This window comes from Pseudonaja textilis, chromosome 2 (assembly GCF_049901715.1).
Source record: "Pseudonaja textilis isolate UNSWEBS1 chromosome 2, rPseTex1.2, whole genome shotgun sequence".
Taxonomy (NCBI): Eukaryota; Metazoa; Chordata; class Lepidosauria; order Squamata; family Elapidae; genus Pseudonaja; species Pseudonaja textilis.
In genome coordinates, this window is record NC_141991.1 from 226,393,067 (window position 1) to 226,414,937 (window position 21,871).

At 35.8% G+C, this 21,871-nt stretch overlaps 1 protein-coding gene and 1 long non-coding RNA gene across 2 annotated transcripts in view; one reads left to right on the forward strand and one right to left on the reverse strand.

Annotated features, from left to right (window-relative positions):
• Window positions 1-1,303: 1,303 nt before the first annotated feature.
• On the reverse strand, window positions 1,304-9,987 carry LOC148127393 (uncharacterized). Its single transcript, XR_015742328.1, has 2 exons — window positions 9,767-9,987; window positions 1,304-1,512 (listed from the first exon to the last, which is right to left on the reverse strand). It is a non-coding gene; the product is annotated as an uncharacterized LOC148127393 (long non-coding RNA).
• SCAMP1 (secretory carrier membrane protein 1) overlaps window positions 9,375-21,871 on the forward strand; it is a 33,077-nt gene continuing 20,580 nt past the window's right edge. Inside the window, exons 1-2 of the mRNA XM_026717742.2 lie at window positions 9,375-9,608; window positions 21,519-21,596. Coding sequence (XP_026573527.1) covers window positions 9,552-9,608; window positions 21,519-21,596 — 135 coding nt within the window. The 5' untranslated portion in view covers window positions 9,375-9,551. The remainder of the gene's footprint in view (window positions 9,609-21,518; window positions 21,597-21,871) is intronic.

The window sequence follows — 21,871 nt, forward strand, 5'->3', positions numbered from 1 at the left end:
TCTTAGGGCAGTGTAATGCATGATTACGATTGTTCAGAAATACTTCATAAAATATAATTTTAAAAATAATGGCAGGAGGTGTATAGGTATCAAACTATAGAGGCTAATCCATTGGTTGTTAAATTTTCTCTTCAACCCCTCGCCCGCAATTGAGGACAAACAAAAATATATTTCCCCAAATCTTTAGTCATACTCTTCCATTCAAATTTGGAAGTAAATATCATCAAAGTCAACCATATTTCCAAATACGTTGTTAGAGAATGAGATTACCACAGATCATGTTCCTACTCCATCACAAGATTTGATAAGCATTATTGCAAACTGTCAATCTGAAATGTAGGACTTAAGAATGTTCCCCTGAAAGAAACATGCAGCATCATAAGCAACAAAGGAGTCAATTTACAACTTATAACCGTTCAATCATCTGTCATATTCTCCATTGACTTCTCAGAAGCAATGTCCTGGGCATGATTTGAAAAGAAAGATGCAAGTTCAGATGAGCTTGTGGTCTAATCTGTGAAGAATATCACTTTATTCTCAAGCAAATTTGATGAACTAAATAAGGTCTAAAGCAATGAGGTCTGAAAAAAATATTCAGTGCATTTGGGAGGTGATAACAACTGCAAGCAATAATAACATAAATAGTATAATTAATGGAGTATAAACATTATGACTGCTAGTGATGTCACTCATCAACCATCTGTGGAATAATGTCATCCTCAAGGGAAGTTGGCTGTTCACCAGATGTGCCTGTGTAGTGGAATTAATCTCATCAACTATCTGAAACATACAACCACTTGCTTACAGTTGCTCCATTGTGAATTTAGAGCCAGCCGTTATGGCTCTCTGCAGTAAACTGGAGAAATGTACTGCTGGTTGGTAATGAAGAGAAAATGGGAATGGAAAAGAGACAGCCTAGAAATTGATAACATTTTGCTAAGAGTGAAACACTTAACTTATTTGCCCTAGTGTAAAATCTTCTCTAATATCTGATAATTTATAAATGGTTTCTGGGTGGAATGTAACAAATTGTCTGTGAATCAGATCTGTAAGCATTTGCTACACTCAAGTGCGCTTGTATATGAACGAGGTGAAAAGGCCAATAAATTATTTTCTTGGCAGATCAAGGATGAGGAATTTGAAAGATCTATTTTGGAAACAACACTAGATACACAGATGGTAATTTCTAGCAGAAAATTAATCAGGCTTTTTTTTCCACAGACACTGCCTGCAGTTTGCCTCAATGCAGTAACTCTGTAACATTCAACTGTGAGAGCTTGATTCTCTCAAACATTCACATCAATTTGTAGGCAGTTATTTTTTTTTATTTTTCTGTGCTATGACTCGCCATATATGGTTAGATCAAAAACTTAACCAAGGACTGCACAGATTATTGCAGGCATCAGCAGTTTTTTCAGGGACAGTGCAAATGAGTACTCTTCCATGAGGCACTTGCATGGGGCTGTGGTTTCAGGGCCAGTTCTCAGGCAGTCATAAGCATTCAGCCTGTTTCTAAAACAAGAGAAAGGTAGAAACCAAACTTTCACTATCAATTTATCTTGCATTTGTTATTACAGCAGTCATTGTGATTCTTTCACAATGGTTTCTTTAGCACCTTCATAGAAATTAGATTGTGCACATTTCTGACATCCAACTTGCTAAAAACTTTTTTTTTCTGGCAGCTACCACTATTTCAAATCTTTGGGAATGAGAGGAAAATTGCAATGACAAAAATAAGTAATCTGAAATCATGTACCACTCTAGGAGAACCATCTTGACAAAAACAGTTGGTAAGGTAAAAGTGGGTGTTGAATGGTGAAAGAAATCATTTCTGTAATTTATTATTGAAAAAATCCTCTGTGCAAACCAGTTCTTTTGATGGCACGGAATATTGATATTTAGCAAGAATCCAGTTTATAAATTCAGTCATAGGATTCAAGAAGGGCAAGTCAGATACAACCTTTCTCAAAACCTGAAAATAAGCAGAATATTTAGTCACCTGTACTATTCTCTTCACTTACTTTGTCACAGTTGTCAAACCTTATGGTTGGTTGTAACCTGTCTAACTGAATCACTGAAAGCACCTCAGAATCTGGCTATGAATTTAGCATAAGTGTCAAGAACGGACTTGCTTAAGACAAAGAAGAAACATCTGTTTTGTAACTTACCTGGCCAAATGTCCAAATATAAATTCTAATAGGAGTAATCTGTGAAAATAAACAGTTCTTTGATATTTGTGCAGAGGCTGGTGATTGCTGGATTTGGCCCATTTGTTTTATAATTTATTCCATCACTGATATCCACAGGCCTCCAGTATTTGTGAATGCAGTAACGTTTGGATTAAGTTTCCAAGGACAAAATGTTAGGTGAGTAGGTTTATTGTGGAAAAGATAGGAAGCTATTATGAAAGAATGTAAGTGACCTGTGTGTCAGATGATGTTTTTAATTAAATAAAGGTTCAAATTATTGTGCCTTTTCTTCTGACAGCACAGTGCAATAGCTGGATGATTGTCTGTTTTGGGTGGCAAAGCCTGGTTCTGTCTGTCTCTTGTTTTGGTGGTGGACAGATCTGATATCAGGCGGTTTAGTTGTGACTGAGTAAGAACTAGCTCTCACATCAAATAAGAAAATACTATAAAGTAGGTATGAAAACATGCTTTTTCATATTCCTGTAAGTGACCACATTTGGTCTTTGAAAACATGCTAGAAGAAAAATGAGTAAAGCTAGGGCAATTATATATGTTACTCCCCCTGCACTGTAATTGTTTTCTATATTATGTGTATGTAAAATTGTCTATTGCATATATTTTTTATATGTTTAATAATGTTTAATGCAATTTTCTTGCAATTGCATTAAAAATTAGTTTGGTAGTATTGGGGAACGAATTCAAAGGGCTCGAAGGGAGGTTCATTGGGTCTGTAGGATCTACTTCTTTTCCATCATTCTAAAAATAAAACAGGAAATCAAAAAGTCTTTCATTGAATCTAAAGAAAACAAAGATCTGGCTGTTCCATAAATTGTGTGCTTGGAACTTTGAGACTTGGCCTAATTGGTTCTGCTGATTAGCTAGAAAATTATCTTTATGAACTGTAATTTTAAAATATCTTTCTTGATCTGTGCGATGATATTGCTTATGAAAAGAATACCCCAACTAAAAATAAAACTTTTTAGAAGAACTAATGAAAAAGAAGTTATAGTGGCAATTTTAAAAAAATCACAGCTGCATAAAAATGCAAGGGAATGATGATACTATTGAAAACATCTAGTTCAAGTAAGTGAAAGAAGGAATAAAAGCAGTTTCTCTGTAGGGGTCTATTCCTCTTTCAATAAAAAGGAAGATATTGAGGATGTTGTCCAAAGGAAAACTGTAGATGTTTCAAAGAGGCATACTATGATTTCGAAGAATTTTATTATTCCCAAATTGTTTCCATTTTATAATTTTTCAAATATTTTATTTATTCAATGAATTGTTATAATTTTAAATTTGATAATTTCCTTATTAGATTCTGGAAATATTAAGAACATAGTGCATATTATTGTTTTAGAGAAGCATTGGACATAGTACCTATGATATTCTGATTAAGAAGCTGGGCTTGCTGGCATATTATTAGGTGAATTGACAGCCGATTTGAAAATTGTACTCAAAAAGTGATTTATCAAAAATTAAATATCTTCTAAAATATTATAGGGTTGGTTCTAGGTCTTGTACCATTCAAGATATTTAGTAATTATTTGAATGAAGTAGAAATCTTTATTAAGATAGCACAAAAATGTATAACATATTCTAGAAGAAAAAAAACAAGTTTCTAAATTATTCTTATAGGTTCTAACTCATGGCTTCCCATTTTTTAATCTTATGCTTAACTACTATACCCAAGTGGCTCTTCAGGTCTGGAGAGAACAATATAAAAAATAAACATCCTAAATTATAGGAAAGCTGTATTTGATTCTGACTATCCAAGTAGCTTTCCAACAATAAGAGCAATTTGATAGTGGAATCTATTACAGAGGGAGGTGGATGTGGCAAGCAGAGGCTACACAAGCATCTGACAAAGATCTTGATCTGAGGACTTTTTAATTGAGCATGGGATTGGTGTAGATTTTGTAAATATCACACTTTACATGTTTGATTTGTTAGTACAGCTTTGTTTAGCTATTTATTCAGAAATTCAGTGACATTTGTAGAACTCTTTATTTGCAGCTTCAGCTAACACCAGTAACCTTAGATCTAATCTGAAACCTGCATGGTTATCTATTAGAAATTAATCCATTGAAAACTCTGTCTTCTTCCTAGAAAGCAAAAACCATACTCAATTTCTCCTTTATGGTGAACTATTATGCCATTACAATTTTTTCTGCAGTTCCTACTATGAACACCAGAGGTAGTTGTTTTCACAAAAAACACCTAATATTTACTCTGTTTAATCACTTCTACCACACTGTGTCCTATTAAGGTTTCCCAGATAATTCTTGATGAACTGATGTGTAATCTGATGCTTATCTTTACTACAACACTAGAAATTGTAACCTAGGAGCAATTAGTGCAGCACAAGTAGCAAAATCACCACTTACTCAAGGCAAAATTAAGTCTGCTAAAATACAGTCCCAGATTGATATAACACACCCAGCCTCTCCAGTGCAAAATCCTCTGGCTGACTTCACGACAGCAGTGGAGAATGTTGAGATTTGTGGTTCAGTTCAGTGAAATGTACCACTAGTTTATAGACCTGATATAGCTGCATGTTTTGTAGTTGATGGTTATGAGTTAATCTGGGTGGAAACTGTGTAAGATATTTGGGGAACATTATGGAAAGCCAATTGCATGTGAGATATGGGGTGTGTGTATGCTTTTTGTTACAAGTGGGCTCAGGTTAAACCCTGCCTGAAACACAGGACAAGCACTGCCAGTCAGTTGCTGAATTCACAGACGGTACAAAATCACAAACCAACCAGCCAATTATATTTTAGCATCAAGTGTCATACATATCCAGCCAACATGAAAGTTTATAGTTCAGCTTATTGTGCAAACCCAGAAAATTGGATCAAATAAAACATGGTTAATTTAACCATGGATAAGCATGATTAAATTAACCACAATAATTCTGGGATTGATGGACCAATGTCCCCATTTAGTATAAAGAAATTTCATATTTTTCTAATGTTCTTGATTTGGTATATATTGAAAAATTGCACTGTTGTCTTTTTTATCAGGGTATTTTATTTTTATTTTCCAAATGAATGAATTCTGGATTTATCTTACTTTTGTTTTGGTTCCCTTATATATAAAACTCCTCACATGGCAGGGAATGCCAAGATACTTAGAATATATTTTTTGAGGATAAAGAGACATTGTTTTAATAATAATGGAAATGATCCAGACAGAAATGAATAATAATAAAGTAAAATATATATATAACTGTCCAAGCAGTGATTAGTAGTTGGGGGGGAAAGGTGTTGGGGAGAAAGAGAGAAAAGAGGATTACTAAAATCATCTTTTTAAGATTTGTTTTATTCTGCTTTTTAAAATTTTTTACTCAAAATCCTTTGTGTATGTTTTATATATATTTGCTTGTAAATTTTATTTAACCAATTAAAAAGGGGTTAAAATATCCAAAATTGTAATAAATTTTTAGTTGATATCTTTTAACAAGAAATATTTTAGAAATGACCTCATTGCATTTATGTTGGGATGCAGCTGAAATCTATTAATCTAAATATATTGTTCTACTTTGGTAAGAAGCTATTACATATATTAACTCAACTTTGAGTTTAATATCTTTAGATGTTCATATTCCATCTTTATGAAATGGGTGCTGACCTCTGGACAAAGAAAATATACCTGATAAAAATATTGTTCAGCATCAGAAAAACATACATATGGCTTTAACAATTGGATGGTTTGCAGAATTGATTAAAATAGATTAACCATGGATGATTGTAACAAATCATGTTTTAATTTATTAATATATATATGTCTATCTGCAGCTTTTTTTACAGTTTTTTTCCTCTTATAATTTTGTGTATTTTTTGTGTATTTAATAAAAAAGAAAAAATGAGCTGTTTGTTTTGTGTTATTTGCAAGTCAGATTCTTGACAACAAAAATGCAGAAAGTATAAATATTGCAAAGCAGTTTGCAAAAGTAGAAAGTATATTTTAGTAGATATCACGGCCCATTTGTCACTAACAACAGAGGTTCATAACTCAAGTTTTAGAAAAAATAAACCGTATATTTTTGACATCATATCCCAACCTGGCATAGTCTAAACTTTTCCCATTCTTGGTTAGCATGATTTAAAATTCTGAAAATGGCAATTCCATCTTATCAGGTGCGTACTAGATTTGGGAAATTTATTCTATAACCACCATTATTCACTGAAGATGCAGTTATCTCATATAGTTTAACAGCTTATAATTAAATACACCATAGAATTCAACACAGAAAAAAGCATGAGAGGGAATGGCAGGACATATTTGAAAGGTTCTTGGTGTTTTAGTATATTACAAGCTCAGTCTCAGCCAGAAATTTGATGCAGCTGCAGTATTAGGCTATAGTCAGTGAAACTGTGTACCATTGTGTATATCATAGCAATTAAATGGTTCTGCTCCATTTTCTTCTAAACGTGATACTCTCTTTCATTGTGCTCACCACATTTTAAGGACATTGACAAATACATGTGTATTTAGACAACAGCAAAAGTGATGGGGAATCTGGAAATCAAGTCCTGTGAGAAACAATTGAAACTGAAGACATGAATTTGTTTAGTCTGGGGAAAAGGAAAATTATGATAATGATCTTCAGATATCTGAAAGGCTGTCATGCCAAAGATGACTAGATTTGTTCTCTCTTACTCCACAGGATAAGACTAGTATCAATTGCAGGGAAGCAATTGGGAGAACTTTGACAAAAATAACTACAAACTGCTCTGTAATTGCCACACTAAATTAGGAGTTTGTTAATACTGTTAGGTGTGCATATTTTATTAATCTACTGCAATAAATGTATTTTTAATTGGTTCTACAAGGTACCTTCTACATTATGTACACACATGCATACATACAGATAATTAATTTTTATTTTGACAAGGAAAAAAAATGCATGCAATAATATAAATAGTTTAATCCATATTAAAGTGAATGCTAGTCAAAATTCCTATCACACTTGCATGAAAACATAGGCTATGGCTGGAGGGGGGCTCAGGATGGTCTATAAATCAGGCAGATTGCCAGTTCATGAGACTTTAGCTGTAGCAGACCCCCAAATAATTAAAACAAAATGGTAGTTACTGGCATTACCCTTTAAAACAGATATAAATGGTAATTCTTGTGTTACAGTCCTCTGGTGGAATGACTTAATACATAGAATGACCATAAGCAAACTTTTGATAGTACGCTTGGATTTTAGATGAATCTTGACAGAACTATACGTCTCTGGCTAGAACAGCTTTCCAAAATCTGATACTCTCTGGATGTACTCTTATTTATTCTATTATTAAACTTCTATGTCATGCACCTTGCTGAGGTGACTCTAGCTGGCTTACACTCATGCAATTAAAATACCATATACAACTCTAAACAATTAAGTAAGAACCATATATTTAAAATTCAGTTAAAGTTCAATTAACCAAGATGGAAAGGGAACAAGGCGTGAAGGGTGGAGGTGGGGTCTGACCAGCTGATTAACCACCTCCAAGATGTCATTTCCCCATTGGGGCCCCAGCTGGCACAGCCAGGTCTTCAAGTCCTTTCGGAAAGGCTAAAAGGGAGGGTGTGGCTCTTACCTTGGGAAAGCGGGGGCAGCATGTTCCAAAGGGCAGGTACCACCATCAAAAATTCCGGTAACAAATACAACTATTACTGTTTAGACCAGCCTGTATACAGCCCACCCAGCAATGTGTTTATTGAAAAATAACCAATCTATTGCCACCAAACTTCACCACCACCAGGAAAGATCTGTGCCTAGGTTTTTGTAGTCACTTCCACTCTGAAGATGCACTGCTAAGTCACCAAGCCTCACAGTTGGTGGCAGTTTCATAATTGTCTACTGGGCTGCTTGTTTTGGCCAGCTTTGTAGTCCAAAATTATTTTTCAAGGTGTTAATCTGGTCCTTTCCCTTCTACATTATACACAGCTTTGCTTTAGACTCTTCACATCTCAGAACACGACTTCAGTATAAAAGACAGCAATCTGATAATCTGAGGCGCCTCAAATACTAAATATAAATGATCTTATCAGAAAAGGGGTAATGAAGATGGATAGGAATGGGAATTGACACATTAAAAAATGTGAATAGCTTATATATTGTTTTAAAAATGTTATTTGTTATTCTTACTGTTATTTGTTCTAGCAAAAATGTTTTTAAAATCAGAGCTTAATGTGTCTAGGATGCATAAAAATAATTATCACTCCAAAATTGTCTAGAATGTATAAGCTACTTCAAACTTTTGTTGGAAATGGGGGCAACATGAAGGGTAATTTTATCATGCCTAGAATTTTAAAAAGTTAAACTGTCTGGGTTCGAATACATGTATCGATAGAAAGAATTTTAAAGATCAACATTTGACTGAAAGCAGAACTTTTCTTGCTAATCAATTAGAAAAGAGCCATGGAAGACTATTTTCTTTCTTCTGTCAAGATTCTTTTTATAATTGTTTTTTTCTGCCTCTTTTTCTATTTTCACTATTATTTATATTTATCTTTATTAAAAATCTTTAATAAAAATGATTAAAAACTTTCCTACCGAAGTCTTAAATATGTGAAAAGCTATGTAAACAATAGATTTAAAACAAATGCCAGGTTCTTGTTGGTTTGGGGAGAATAGAACCAATCATAAATCATCTTACTTAAAAGTTTATCAATTGACAAATGCCAGGCGTGGGCAATAAAGTAGTGTTTTCTAATCTTGGAATTCTTTTTCCGATCTTTCCCAGAATTGCCGGCTGGGGAGTTCTGGGAGTTGGAAGTCCACACATCATAAAGTTGCCAAGTTTGAAAACAGCTACAATAAAACTATATTCGCTTCCCCCCTCCACCCATCATTGCCTTTTATTATTAAATACATGCAAGACCCTTAATACAGCTTCAAGACAAGTTCACCTTTAAAAATAATGTTTGGGATGCAAATGCTAAAACTTGCAAAAATTCATCAATAAAAACAGGAGATCTTGAAGCTGCTGCATTCCTTAAATGGGCGTAGGGAAGAGCCAAAGAGCTGCATGGTAGTTCACCCTAATCTTGTTGAACACACGGAACCCCCACCCACCCAAAAGAAAACCCCAGAAGCACGCCCACTTCCCCGATCTCCCCTCCGCTTCATTCTTCTTCCATCTCCCTGTCCCCTAGCGTCCCCGTCCCTCACGTCATTTCCTGGGCGGCCATCTTGGAGGCCTGGCTATCCTATCAGGCTCCCTTGGATTTCGGGTGGGGGGGGTTCTACCTCGTGCCGGATCTACCTCGGCTGGCAACGGCAGGGACGGGGCTGCCTCTGGGGCGCTCGACTAAAGTCGCTGGCGGCCGCCGTTCGCGCATCGCAGCGCCTGCCTGACCGTCGCTATGTCGGATTTCGATAGCAACCCTTTCGCGGACCCAGACATTAACAACCCTTTCAAGGTAAGGAGGGAGGGAGGGAGGGAAACGCAGGCAGGAGTGGACGAGCCGCCGTGTCTCGGCGGAGCAGCCGCTTGGACCACGCCGAGTTGCGCCGGAGCAGAGCGGAGTGGGAGGGGGGAGCGTTCGTTATTCGTTACTCTCCGGGCTGGCGGACATACTTGCAAACTCTACCTTCCACCGTGGCGGGGTCTTTTTCCGCCCCGCCCTCTTCACCCTTTTGCGGGACACAGGGATCTCGCCGGGCTCGATCTTTGGCCTCCCAAGGAAGCTCCATTTGGGAACCTGCTCTTTCTTCTCTGCCTTTCTTCGAGGAGGAGGAGGAGGAGGCTGTCTGGTTGTATTAGCGATGTTCCGCCCTCGAAGGGGCTTCCAGAGGAGGGGTGGCCAGGTGCGCGAAGAGGTGTAGGGCTTGGATGCTCCAGTGGTTTGCTTCTCCCAGAAGGGTGCTGCCCTCTGTTGTCAGGTTCCGGCCCTCGTTGGTAAGGTCGTCTGCTTCCCCATCTCCTGTCTAAGAAAAGTCAATGATAGAAAGAAACGGTGACCTGATGACCGGTACTTTTTAAATGGCTTATGAATTACTTGGGGAGGTGGCCAAATGTGCCTGCAAGTATTGAATTCTTTACAAAGCAAAGGCAGCTGAATTGACAGAGGAGGGTAAAAAGATTATACCAGGGTAATCACTTTGTAAGGTCACCTGGAAGATTGTCAAATTTTATTTGTTTTTGAAATCCCATCTTTGTTTCTTTATAGTAACTCAAGGCAGCAGACATACACAATGCTTCTTCCTCTAGTTTTCTCCCAACAACATCTTGTGAGGTGACTGGGGCTGAGAGAGAGAGAGTGGTCCAAAGTCATCCAAAGTGGCTTTCATGACTAAGGCAGAACTAGAAGTGACAGTCATATAGTTTCCAATATGCAGGCAAGGCATAAGATTGATGCACCAACTATTACTAAGATGATATACAAACATTATGAAATAAGTACACTTATGCCTCTGTACCAATTTGAAGGCTTGAATAAAATGGGATGCCTATTTCTGAACTTGTCATATAACAAGAATGGAACTGGGTTTCCCCAAGGTAGGAAGTAGCAGGAACAATGAATAATAATTTGGTCTGCCATTTTTATAAATATACAGTGTGTGTCAGAGAGAGGAGGAGGGACGAAGGAAGGAAGGAGAGAAATAAATGAAAGAAAAAGGAAGAATGGAAAAAAGAAAGAAATGCGGAAAACATTGGTTCCGGACATTATTAAGAAAGAAGCCAAAAATAAATTGCTAACACTGTAATGTTTTTGTAAAAATCAGTGATGTAACCACACTTGAAATATGTACAGTTCTGAGGCTAAGAAAACACTGTAGGGAAGGAAAAGTGCATGAAAGTGCAATCAGAATAATCAAGGGACTTGAACTCATTTGAGAAGTATCACACTTTTTTTTAGTTGGGAGAAAGTGATATTTAAGCAAGTACTGTAATAAAAAAAAATGCATTTGATGATATATGGCTCAGGAGAGGTAAGAAGAACCAGTAACTTTACAATGTGTATTTAAAATAATAAATTTATTGCTCTGGATGTAATGATAGACCATTTAGAATATTAGACAAATTATTGACTAACTTGTGATCCTAAATTTTACTTCTAATTAAGGCCGGAGTAGCAATCATCACCCCATGTTTTGCATTTCAAATCTGGAAGTTCTCCTTTCAGTATCGTAAGCAATTTACTGTACTTCTTGGTTCATTTGCTAGCAGGAAGGTGCTATTATTATGTTCTTATTTGTGTACTTCAGACATATATATTGGCTGTTTGAGGAAAATGCTACCATAGATTAAGCATTTAATTTAATCCATCCTGGTTTTCTCTTCCTTTCAAATTTGTCAAAAAGGCCTTAAACAGATGGCATTGTTAAAGTCTCTAAAGAAAATATAATTGTTTCTATATGGCATTAATTGTAAATGAAGAGAATTTCTGATTAATATCTGCTTTGTTTTAAACTATTATCTTAAATACTTACAGTATTTATTAAAAATGTAGGATTTGTCAAGTTGGGAGAAAAATCTAGAGTAACCTAGAGAACTTCAGAATAATAGTAAGCAAAGTGCTTTCCTGGAATGTGTAAGCATTTTCAGTTGTAAACATACAACCTTCAAAATACATTTTTCCTTAGTAATTCCTACAAGTGTATTTTTATATTTAGTTAATTAGATTTGCATAATCTATCTGGCTTTTGAACTTTTACTCTGTTAATCTCATTAGACATTTAGTCTGTTTATACTTTCATCATTTAGCACAGTTCTTTCTTTTCCTGGTGGGTGTACCATTTATCACTATCAACTTTAGTGAAAGTTATCCAAACTCAACCTTATGTGTTTCTCTTTGAAATTCTTTACAGTATTGATTCTTTCCATTCAGACCTTTAAGCTTATCTAGAACTGTTTTCTGAAGTAAGACAGCGACTATTAAAACCAGCTTGGATTTCTAATGGGCTAGATCTTAATTTTTTAAAGTATGGCCTCACCCAATGTAAGATGTTTTTTCTATGTCATACCCAGTTCTTGTTTTGGCCATCAGTCATACCAGGTAGGCCAGACAGGAAATACTACCAGATAAGCTAATCCTACTTTATTGTAAACCTACATTAACATTAATTTGAAAATACAATTCTCCAACCTAGCTGAAGAAACTAGAGAATATCCCTTCTGAGCCTCTTGCCTCATCCACTGTCCAGGCTATGCTATCTCTTATCTGAGCATTCCCGAGGCAGCATTTCTTTGCCCCTGTCCCAAGGAATATACTACCTACCCATTACAATGGTTACTATGTAAAGATAATTATAATTATCTCAACATACTATATTTCATCTCTCTCTGACCTTTCGTTATTCGTTAGTCCTCTCTTCCTTCACTGATGCATATGTTTTTCTCAGTGCATCTAATGAAGTGGCATGTAATTCCTGAAGACTTCTTCTGTAATAAATTTGTAGTCTTTAAGATGCCATGTGTTCAGAGCTTTCAGATATTAGAGCTTACTCTGTTGCATAAGTGTCTGTCCTCTAGTAAATTTGCTGGAAACCTGCAATAGTAGGTTTCAAGGATTGAGGAAAGGTGCTCTTTGGGAATATTAAATACACTAGTACAAGTTAAAATTCTCAGATTACATAAGGAGCCCAAATTTTAACTAGACTGAGGATTTTTCCTTCCTAATTTTTCAACTTTAGATCTTAAGGCATCTCCTCTCTAGTTTCTCTTCCCCCTCTTTGCGATGTGGTAGTGCCAGGAGCATCTTCTCCCTCCCATCCTCCAAGTATAAGAAATATTGGAAAGCATCATACCTCTCTATTACCATTTGTTGGCAAGAATGGACACACAACTTCCTTAACTTTGCCTCCCTCCTGCTTGGTGGAAATTGGAGTGGTTTCCAGAGTTGCTTCCCTCCTCCCTGTTCCTAATAGCAGAAAGCAAAAAGGGGGAGAATTTTCATCTCTTCCATTTTTTTATTTTCTCAGTAATTTTCTTCCTTTGCGATATTCCTTCTAATAAATAAGATGTTCCATTGTGTCTCTTCTGAGACAGATGTGTAACATATTTCCACCTAAATTCTTCTCTCCTATCCTCACTCCCAAGATTGGGGATGATATTGTAATATACAAGGGGCGGGGGTGAATCATGACTGGCATGAGAAATAATGGAGACCTTCAGCGTGGATGGAGGTTGTATTGGGATTTATCTATGCAAGTAGTTAAAATGTTCCACTAGGCATCCAGCTTCTTAGCTGAAGGGAGAAGAGAAATCAGGTAGAATCAAATCATATTTGAAAGCTAAATGTGATAGGAGACCTTCACAGTGATGCAACAGAGGACTTGCAGTGTTTTGGCATTATCTAGCTCAAGGATCTTCAAACTTGGCAAGTTTAAGATTTGTGGGCTTCAACTCCCACAATTCCCAAGCTAACATGACCAGAGAAGGAATTCTGGGATTTGAGGTCCAAAAGTCTTAAAGCTGTCAAGTTTGAAGACCTCTGATCTAGCTGTTCTTTAAGGAGATCCTGAGCAAGCTGTAACTCTAAAAATAATTGGAGGCCTCTCAAATAACTTACAACTGGGATAAATTTGATAGCAGGCATGACAGTGATCTGAAACAGTGATATCTGAATAGAGGCATTTTGAAAGCAAATTTAGCTGTAGTTAAAAGATCAGTTGTCTTGCTGGTAGTTTGTGCAAGAATGAAGTTAATACTTGTAAGGTAGCATATATCCTCTTGATTTCTCCAGCCAACTACAGAAGATGGATGTAATGTAGGTGGAGCTTAATGTCCAATAATTGAAACAACTTTCCAGAATTGTGCTGTTAATTGTACGCCTCTGAAAGACATAAGATGATTGGGCAGGCTTAGTTCTAAATTCTGAAAAATTTGCTGAACAAATAAATGAGCTGTCTCAGGGGCAGCAGGAGACTATGGTGGATTAAATTGAGATACCTTAAAAATAATAGCAGGTACTATCAGAATAATATCCAGGCAGTTGATACATGGTAGATCAGCAATAAATGTTCAGGGAAATTATATCCTGTGATCTCTCTACAGACGTGAAGGAATGCATTACTCTAGCTCAGCAGTCACCAACCAGTGGGCCGTGGACCACTGGTGGGCTGTGAGAAAATTTTGGTGGGCTCACCCCCACCAAATCTCACCCCCAGAGCAACCCCTCCGAAGCAATCCAGGCTGCGCAGAAACACAAGGCTGCGCTGCCCACATGGCCTGTGGGAACCTTCCCCGCCCACTCACTCCTTACCTGGCAAACTTGCCTGCTAAATTGCTATTTTTCCTTTTTCCGACTATCCTCTGTTCTGCTGTGCCGGGAGATTTAGATTAGCTATGAAGTAGGAAATGGTTGAATTTCTTGCTTTCTAGCTAGTCTTTAGATCTTCAGCTCTGCTTTTAAGCACAGCCGAACCTCCCCTAGGACTGAAGGTTTAGTTATTCAGTGCAGACTCACGGCAAGCAAATTTGAGAGACTGAGCTAGCTGATGGCAGATAGATAGATCACTGAATGATTATGTGAGCAACTCAGTCTGCCTGCCTGCTTTGCCTGATTTTGGGTAAAAGTTGCACTTTTTTATAAAAAATTCAATATTTACATACATGGTGTGTTCTGAGTTAATTTTGTGAGTTTGCTTTCAAGCAAATTTTATGTGACAGACTGAGTAAGCCAATGATAGATTTCTGTATGAATCTGTGATTCTGTGAGCAACTCAATGTGCCTGCCTGCTTTGCCTGATTTTGGGTAAAAGTTGCTCTTTTTTATAAAAAAAAAATCAATATATAAATATTTATAATATTTACATACAAGCCATGCCCTGCCAGTCACATGACCACCAAGCCACACCCACAAATTAGGCCATGCCCACAGAACTGGTTAGTGGTCCTTGGGATTTAAAATTAGGAGTTTGGTGGTCCCTGAAGTCCAAAAGGTTGGCGACCCCTGCTCTAGCTGGTTTGTCAGTGAAAGGTTTGGCATGGCAACAAGTGTGGTAAGAAACCCAAGACTTGATATCTTCTCTAATACAATGCAAAAAGTCACAGAGAAGGACAAGGGTTATTTGAAATCGTTCAGAATGTCTACCTGCTTGTAAGAGCAGAGTTGTAAAATCTTTTTCCTCAAGGAAAGAAAAAAATTACATTATTATGACACAGTTCTGCCTGTTTCTAATGGAAAAGGAGGAAGACGAGGAGCCAAAATATAAGCCATTCAGTCAGGTAGGGCAAGTGTTTCATTTCCAGCCCCAAATGCCTCACAAAATGGATAACATGTTGAGGAAGGAGTACAATTTTCTAGTCCAGTTCAGAGATGGAAGAGTATCTTAAAGCACAAAATATCCTGACTCTCATGTTAAAGCATCCATGTAGGAGACTCAACATTAAAACAACAAATTGTGCTTCCAACATGGCATTCCTGTCAGTACAAGTAGTCCTCGGATTACAATTGTTCATTTAGCGACTGTTCAAAGTTAAAATGGCCACGAGAAAAGTGACTTATGACCATTTTTCACTTATGACTGTTGCAGCATGCCCAAGACCACATGATCAAATTTCAGGTGCTTGGCAAGTGACTCATTTATGTACGTTTGCAGTGCCTTGAGAGTCATGTGATGTAAAATGGGGCAAAATTCACTTAACAAATGTTTCACTTATAAATTTTGGGCTCAATTGTGGTCATAAATTGAGGACTATCTGAATATAAATGATCCAAATTCCTGTAGTTAAATCTACTTTGATAAATATTGTATTTCTTTGGGAACATTGGGAGATAGCATCAATGCTGAAAAATGTTTAATGATTAAAAACTCCCTGTTAAAAATATCAGACGGATACATCCGGAAGTGCTGACATCCCTCCATTTCCCTTCCCAAAAATATTTAATGTTTTCTAATGGCCATAAAAATATTTCATTTCTATGAATAGTTACATCCTTTTATTTAATTATTGTAAATATTTGCCTTATGGAATGTACTATATTCCATTGCAATTCTTGCAGAAGCTAATAGAAAGCACCTCATTTCCAAGTAGTTGCTGTTTTATATTTTCCATCTTCCTAAATTTCTTGAGGGAAAGCTCTTATGTATATACATAGCTACAACAGCTATAATATTTATTGTATCTTGAACCAAATCATATTCACCCATTAAAGCAGTACTGGTACTAGGTAGGATTTGTTGGTTGTTTGCGTTTTTGGTGTATTAATTGGCAGCATAGTTCACTTCTTTTACCAATTTTTAAAATTGCATCCAACTTTAATTTCCCTGGATAGTGCTATTTTTGTTTTGATATTTGTGCTGTAATTGCAATTCCAATAGTCAGGGTAACTAATTTTTAAAAAGTAATTTACTTAGTGGTATTTTCATTTTAAAACTTCCTTCTATTGAGTTAGTTTACTAGTAAATGGCTGCAATGAAAATTTAATGTATCTTAGATATTACAGATTTATAAACAACTTGCCTGGAATGGGTTAACATTGCATGTAACTAACCCCCCAAAAGATTTTTTTGGTATTTTTGTCTACTCTATAATGTAGAATTCTTTCTGTTTTATATCCTAAAAAAGAGAAGAATGGGTATTGTTCTGTTACCTGAATGTTAGTTAGGCTCTCAACTTCCCTGGATAAATAATGGAAGATAGTTAAATGATGCTTCTATGATAAAAAATAATGTATGTTTGTCTCATTGATTGTACACAATGAGAAAGGTAATGCCAGTCAAATGCAATGAAAGTTGTTGCTTTACTTTGTTTCTCTATTAGAGAACACAAGAAACATAACTTGAATAGCACAACAGTATTAGCTTGAACTAGCTCTTGTCACTATCTCGCCCCTCTATGATTTACTTTTTCACAGGAAATCATATTTTTTAAATTACTTGAAAATAGCAACAGCAATAACACTTAGATTTATATTCCACTCCATAGTATTTTGCATCAATCTCTGAGTGGTTTACAAATGCCAGCATATTCTCTCCAACAATCTGGGCCTGATTGTTTTTTACTTTGTAGCTAACCAGTGTGTGTGTGTGTGTGTGTGTGTGTGTGGTATATGTACACACACACACACACACACACATATATATATATATAGATATAGATATAGATATAGATATAGATATAGATATAGATATAGATATAGATATAGATATATATAGTATTAATCTCTCTGTTCAGGTATTTTCCCACATCATTATAGTTGTGCTTTTAAAGTTGTAGCAACGTTTCGGCAGAATCTCATCTGCCATCATCAGGCTTCTATATTGAGTTCATCTGTGAGTCAGACTTTCGCAGCCGTTTCAGTTTTAAATTTGGGGCTAGCCTACTGCTGTGCCAGAAGTTTTTTTCTTCATTCTGATTGGTTGGGAGTTCTGGTCTGTGTTTATTGGTCTTGGAGTTTGCTGTGTTCTGCTTGATTGGTGTTTCTAATATCTTCTGTCTGTTTTGTGGCTTTTTTTGTCTTGATTGGCTGGCCAATCAAAAAATCAAAACACAGACCAGGACTCCCAACCAATCAGGATGAAGAAAAAAACATTCTGGCACAGCAGTAGGCTAGCCCCAAATTTAAAACTGAAACAACTGTAAAAGTCTGACTCACAGACGAACTCAATACAGAAGCCTGATGATGGCAGATGAGAATCTGCCGAAACGTTGTTACAACTTTAAAAGCACAACTATAATGACGTGGGAAAATACCGGAACAAAGCTGAATAACACACACACACACACACACACACACACACACACACACACACACACAAAACACCTAGGAATGATTTGTGAGTGGAGGAAAAGTATGATGTTATTCCATTGGTTTTGTCCCCGGTTCAAATCCATTTCAACTTGTGTCTACATTTTATTCTGTCTCTGTTTTCAGGGAAAGAGGAGAGGGAGAAATTATTCAGTTGCATTACTTTATTTAGGCAATGGAGCAAAACTATCAGCTTGGACCTGCGCAGTGTATTGATATGAAGAACAGGAGCTTGAAAATGCAAAATTCTTAAATGTTAAACTTACAAAATGCCAATCAAAATATTATTAAAATTTAAAATCTAATAAAAATTATGATTATCTTTTAAAATAATCTTTTACCTCTTAATTTGAAAGAAAGAAAAAATAACTTGCAACAGACTGCAGATAAAATAGCAGTGCTAATTGCACCTATTTATTTCTGGCTCTTCTCTGCCTTGTTAAAGCTATGAAACGAAGGATCATGTCTGCAAGCAGCCAAAAGTATATTCTCAGGTCTGGAGTTGATGTGTTTGTGAATCTCTATAGTATTTTTTTATTGTTATGGTTGTTCTGTGGCCATGGCTTTCATGTTTTGCTGTTCTTAATTGTTTTAGTTGTATATTTGATACATTGCAAACTACCCATTTTCTTTTTGGAGAAAATAATAAATAATAATAAACCTATAGTTAACTTTTTGAACTTTGCTAACAGCAAAGGTTTTTGTTTTTAGCCCAAGTCAATCCATTTTAGGATGAAGGACTCTTGACTGAAGATTATAAACTATCATGCTGATTTGGTGTAAGTTGGAAGACAGATTTTTTAAAAAATTTGTCAGAGTGACTGAGCAATATACCGAAATAAAAATGGTACTTGGTCCCATTGTCATATGATGTAGTGAACATGTAGTTCACACATCTCATAGATTTTAATAATATTAGAATATTGCTGTTGAATAAAATTTGAGCCTTTCTGTTACCTTATTTGCAGATACTACTTTTTTGTCTATATGTTAATTTCAGAATGGTAATTCCCAATTGGTTTGGTTCAGTGTTGAAACGCAATCTTCAGGTTGCTGGCTGTAGTCCAGTAATCAAGACAGTTTAAGAAAACCTTTTGTTTTTTGTTCTCTAAAAATAACACTAAAAAGTACACCACACTTAATTGCAACTGTAATCAATGTCAAAACCCTTTTTGTTAGGGCTGTTCATTAAGTTCTTAGAATATAAAATCAAACCTATCTAGGAACCATTTTGCATGATTCATGGAATTTGTAGTAGAAAATGCTAGCTAGCTAAACCTTGGAATGATACACTTGTATACACTTGTAGGTGTGGGTGTGACTGTTCAGGGGAAAGAACTACAAGCCAGATTGGAAAATCATAAAAAGAATCTAGAAGGCGTGACAAACCACTTTTCTACCATGTCAACAAAACTGCATGGATATGTCCATGTAACTCACCAGATTTAGAGCAATCATGTGCAGCCTTCTGCACATGATTTGGTCATGCAGAGAGACTGCAATCAGTCCAAACTAATCTTGTAAAATTAGTTTTGGCGGAAAAATAGAGATGGAAGAGAAATATTGTCTAGAATATGAAGTAGGGTGCATTGTGTACTGCTAAACAGAAGTGCGTATTGTAATAGTAAGCTAACTTGCTAACATAGTTGGGCCCTGTGTGTGTGTACATAACTCTATTTTATCTTCAGAAAAAAACTTCCTAAGGAAGAGGCTGCATGTACAGGTAATATCGACTTAGAACCACAATTGAGTCCAAAATTTGTTGCTAAGTGTGACAGTTCTTAAGTGAGTTTTGCCCCACTTTATGACCTTTCTTGCACACTTATCATGTGAATCACAGCAGTTGTTAAGTCAGTAACAAAGTTATAAAGTGAATCTGGCTTCCCCATTGATTTTTATGGTCAGAAGATCGCAAAAAGTGATCACATGACCTTGGAACCCTGCAATCATAAATACGAGCCAGTTGCCAAGTGATCAAATTTTGATCATGTGACCACGGGATGCCTCAACAATTATAAATGCGAAAAGTGGCCACTTTCCAATGCCATTGTAACTTCGAACGGTCACTAAATGTAAGATTTGTAAGTCAAGAACTACCTGTATGTATTACCTTATAGAAAACAATGACAGGCAGATAATCGTATTTCCAGGAGACAGGAAGACTAACTAAATTTCAATCTGTGGACTAAAAGTGAGGAAAATTGAACTCGGAGCTCCTTTTGTGTGCTCCTTTATGACTAATGTATTCTGGCCCCATTCTCCAATGAAATTCATCTTTGGAAGAGATACTTTACTTCTTCCTTTTTATTTGTGATCTTTCCCATGTTATGTTGAAGAATTCTAACATCACAATTTGGGATTTGACAGATAATGGATAATAGTTTATTCTGTACTATCTCCTGTATTTCATGTTTAGCACAAAGTAGTGGTTATTTTTTTTCCAAATAAGAGCCTGGCATAATATTTTGATAGGATAAAATTGCTTATTCATAGCTTCCAATGCATAATTGATTATGAATTTTGTATTTCAGTTTCTTAGTAAAGCTGGAAATTCAGCTGAAAATTGAGAATTCAGCTACATATGTAGGAAGAGCAGATCTATTTCATAGAAGTTAAAATAGGTTTAAAAGGTCCTCTGCATGAAATTGATTTACAATTTAGGGAAAATAAGAATAAAATGTGTTTCTCTGTTCTATACTAAAGGAAGTAAGATCTACAAGTAAAAACACTGAAGATTTGCCTAATGATAATCTTTACTCTGTTCTTATTTAAAGAATACTAATAAATATAGCTACTAGTACATTTTTGAAGTAGTACAATGATATTGGCTTAATTGGTTGTACATACAGTATACTTACATCAAAAACTAACTTAAGTCTTCAAAGAATTCTAAATACTTTTTATAGGGGTGCTATGCTTGTGAGAAAAAGGAAGTATTTTGTTTTTAAGTTGCCATTTTTCTTTGGGCATGGTTATGTGGATTGGTGTCCATATTACCAGTTCCATGGGATGTGTCCTGAGATGATTTATGCATATGCAAGCATCTATCCATAGGTGTAGCAGAGAAATCAAAGGAAATAAATTAGGAAAAAAAACGTATATCATGATACTATTACAAGATATCATCTTAAAGTAATATTTATAATATTCTGATATTGATAATATAGTACTTGTACTGAAGTGTAATAACAAGGCACACATGGGAGAAATGAACAATGATTAAGTTAATTCAACTATTCCTCACTATATTCTGTCATTTCTTCCATTGTTAAAGAATAACTATCTTGAACAATATGTATTTTCGAGATATTGGAATCTGTCAGGACCTGATTCTGGAAAAGCATAAAGGAATTCAGTATATAAATAACATTTCCTTTAAATGAATTATCCTGCTTACTGTAAGATTGTTTCAGCTTTTGGGGGGAAACAGGAGTAGCAGGATAATTCCTTACTAATGTAGTTTAATATAGAGAAGTTGATTTTGTGATGAGTTCTTGAAAGAATCTAATTTAAATAGCTGTCACAAACCTCACTATGCTTTCAGTGTTTACTTTGGTTCATATCTGGGGACCAGTGCTAGTTTATATATATTTTCTATAATTTTTCTGTCTCGTTTTCCCCTGTTGGTAGGATCCTTCTGTTACACAAGTGACTAGAAATGTTCCACCAGGATTAGATGAGTACAATCCTTTCTCAGACTCCAGAACAGTAAGCATTTTTATCTTAAATGGAATTTTTAATCTGCAAAATTTGTATGTGTTACTTTGAATTCATTATATTTTCACAGACCAAGCTCTATTTGTATTTTAAGAAATAATATTTGAAGCAGACTATTTTAAAAACAAAGTGTAATTTTATAGTGTGATGGGACATAATACAACTGTATTGTAAAGCTTAGCAGATAGACATCACTAGTACTTCCATACATAGTTTATGAAATGCATAAAGTATCCAGAAATTTATTGTAATGCTTCACATATATC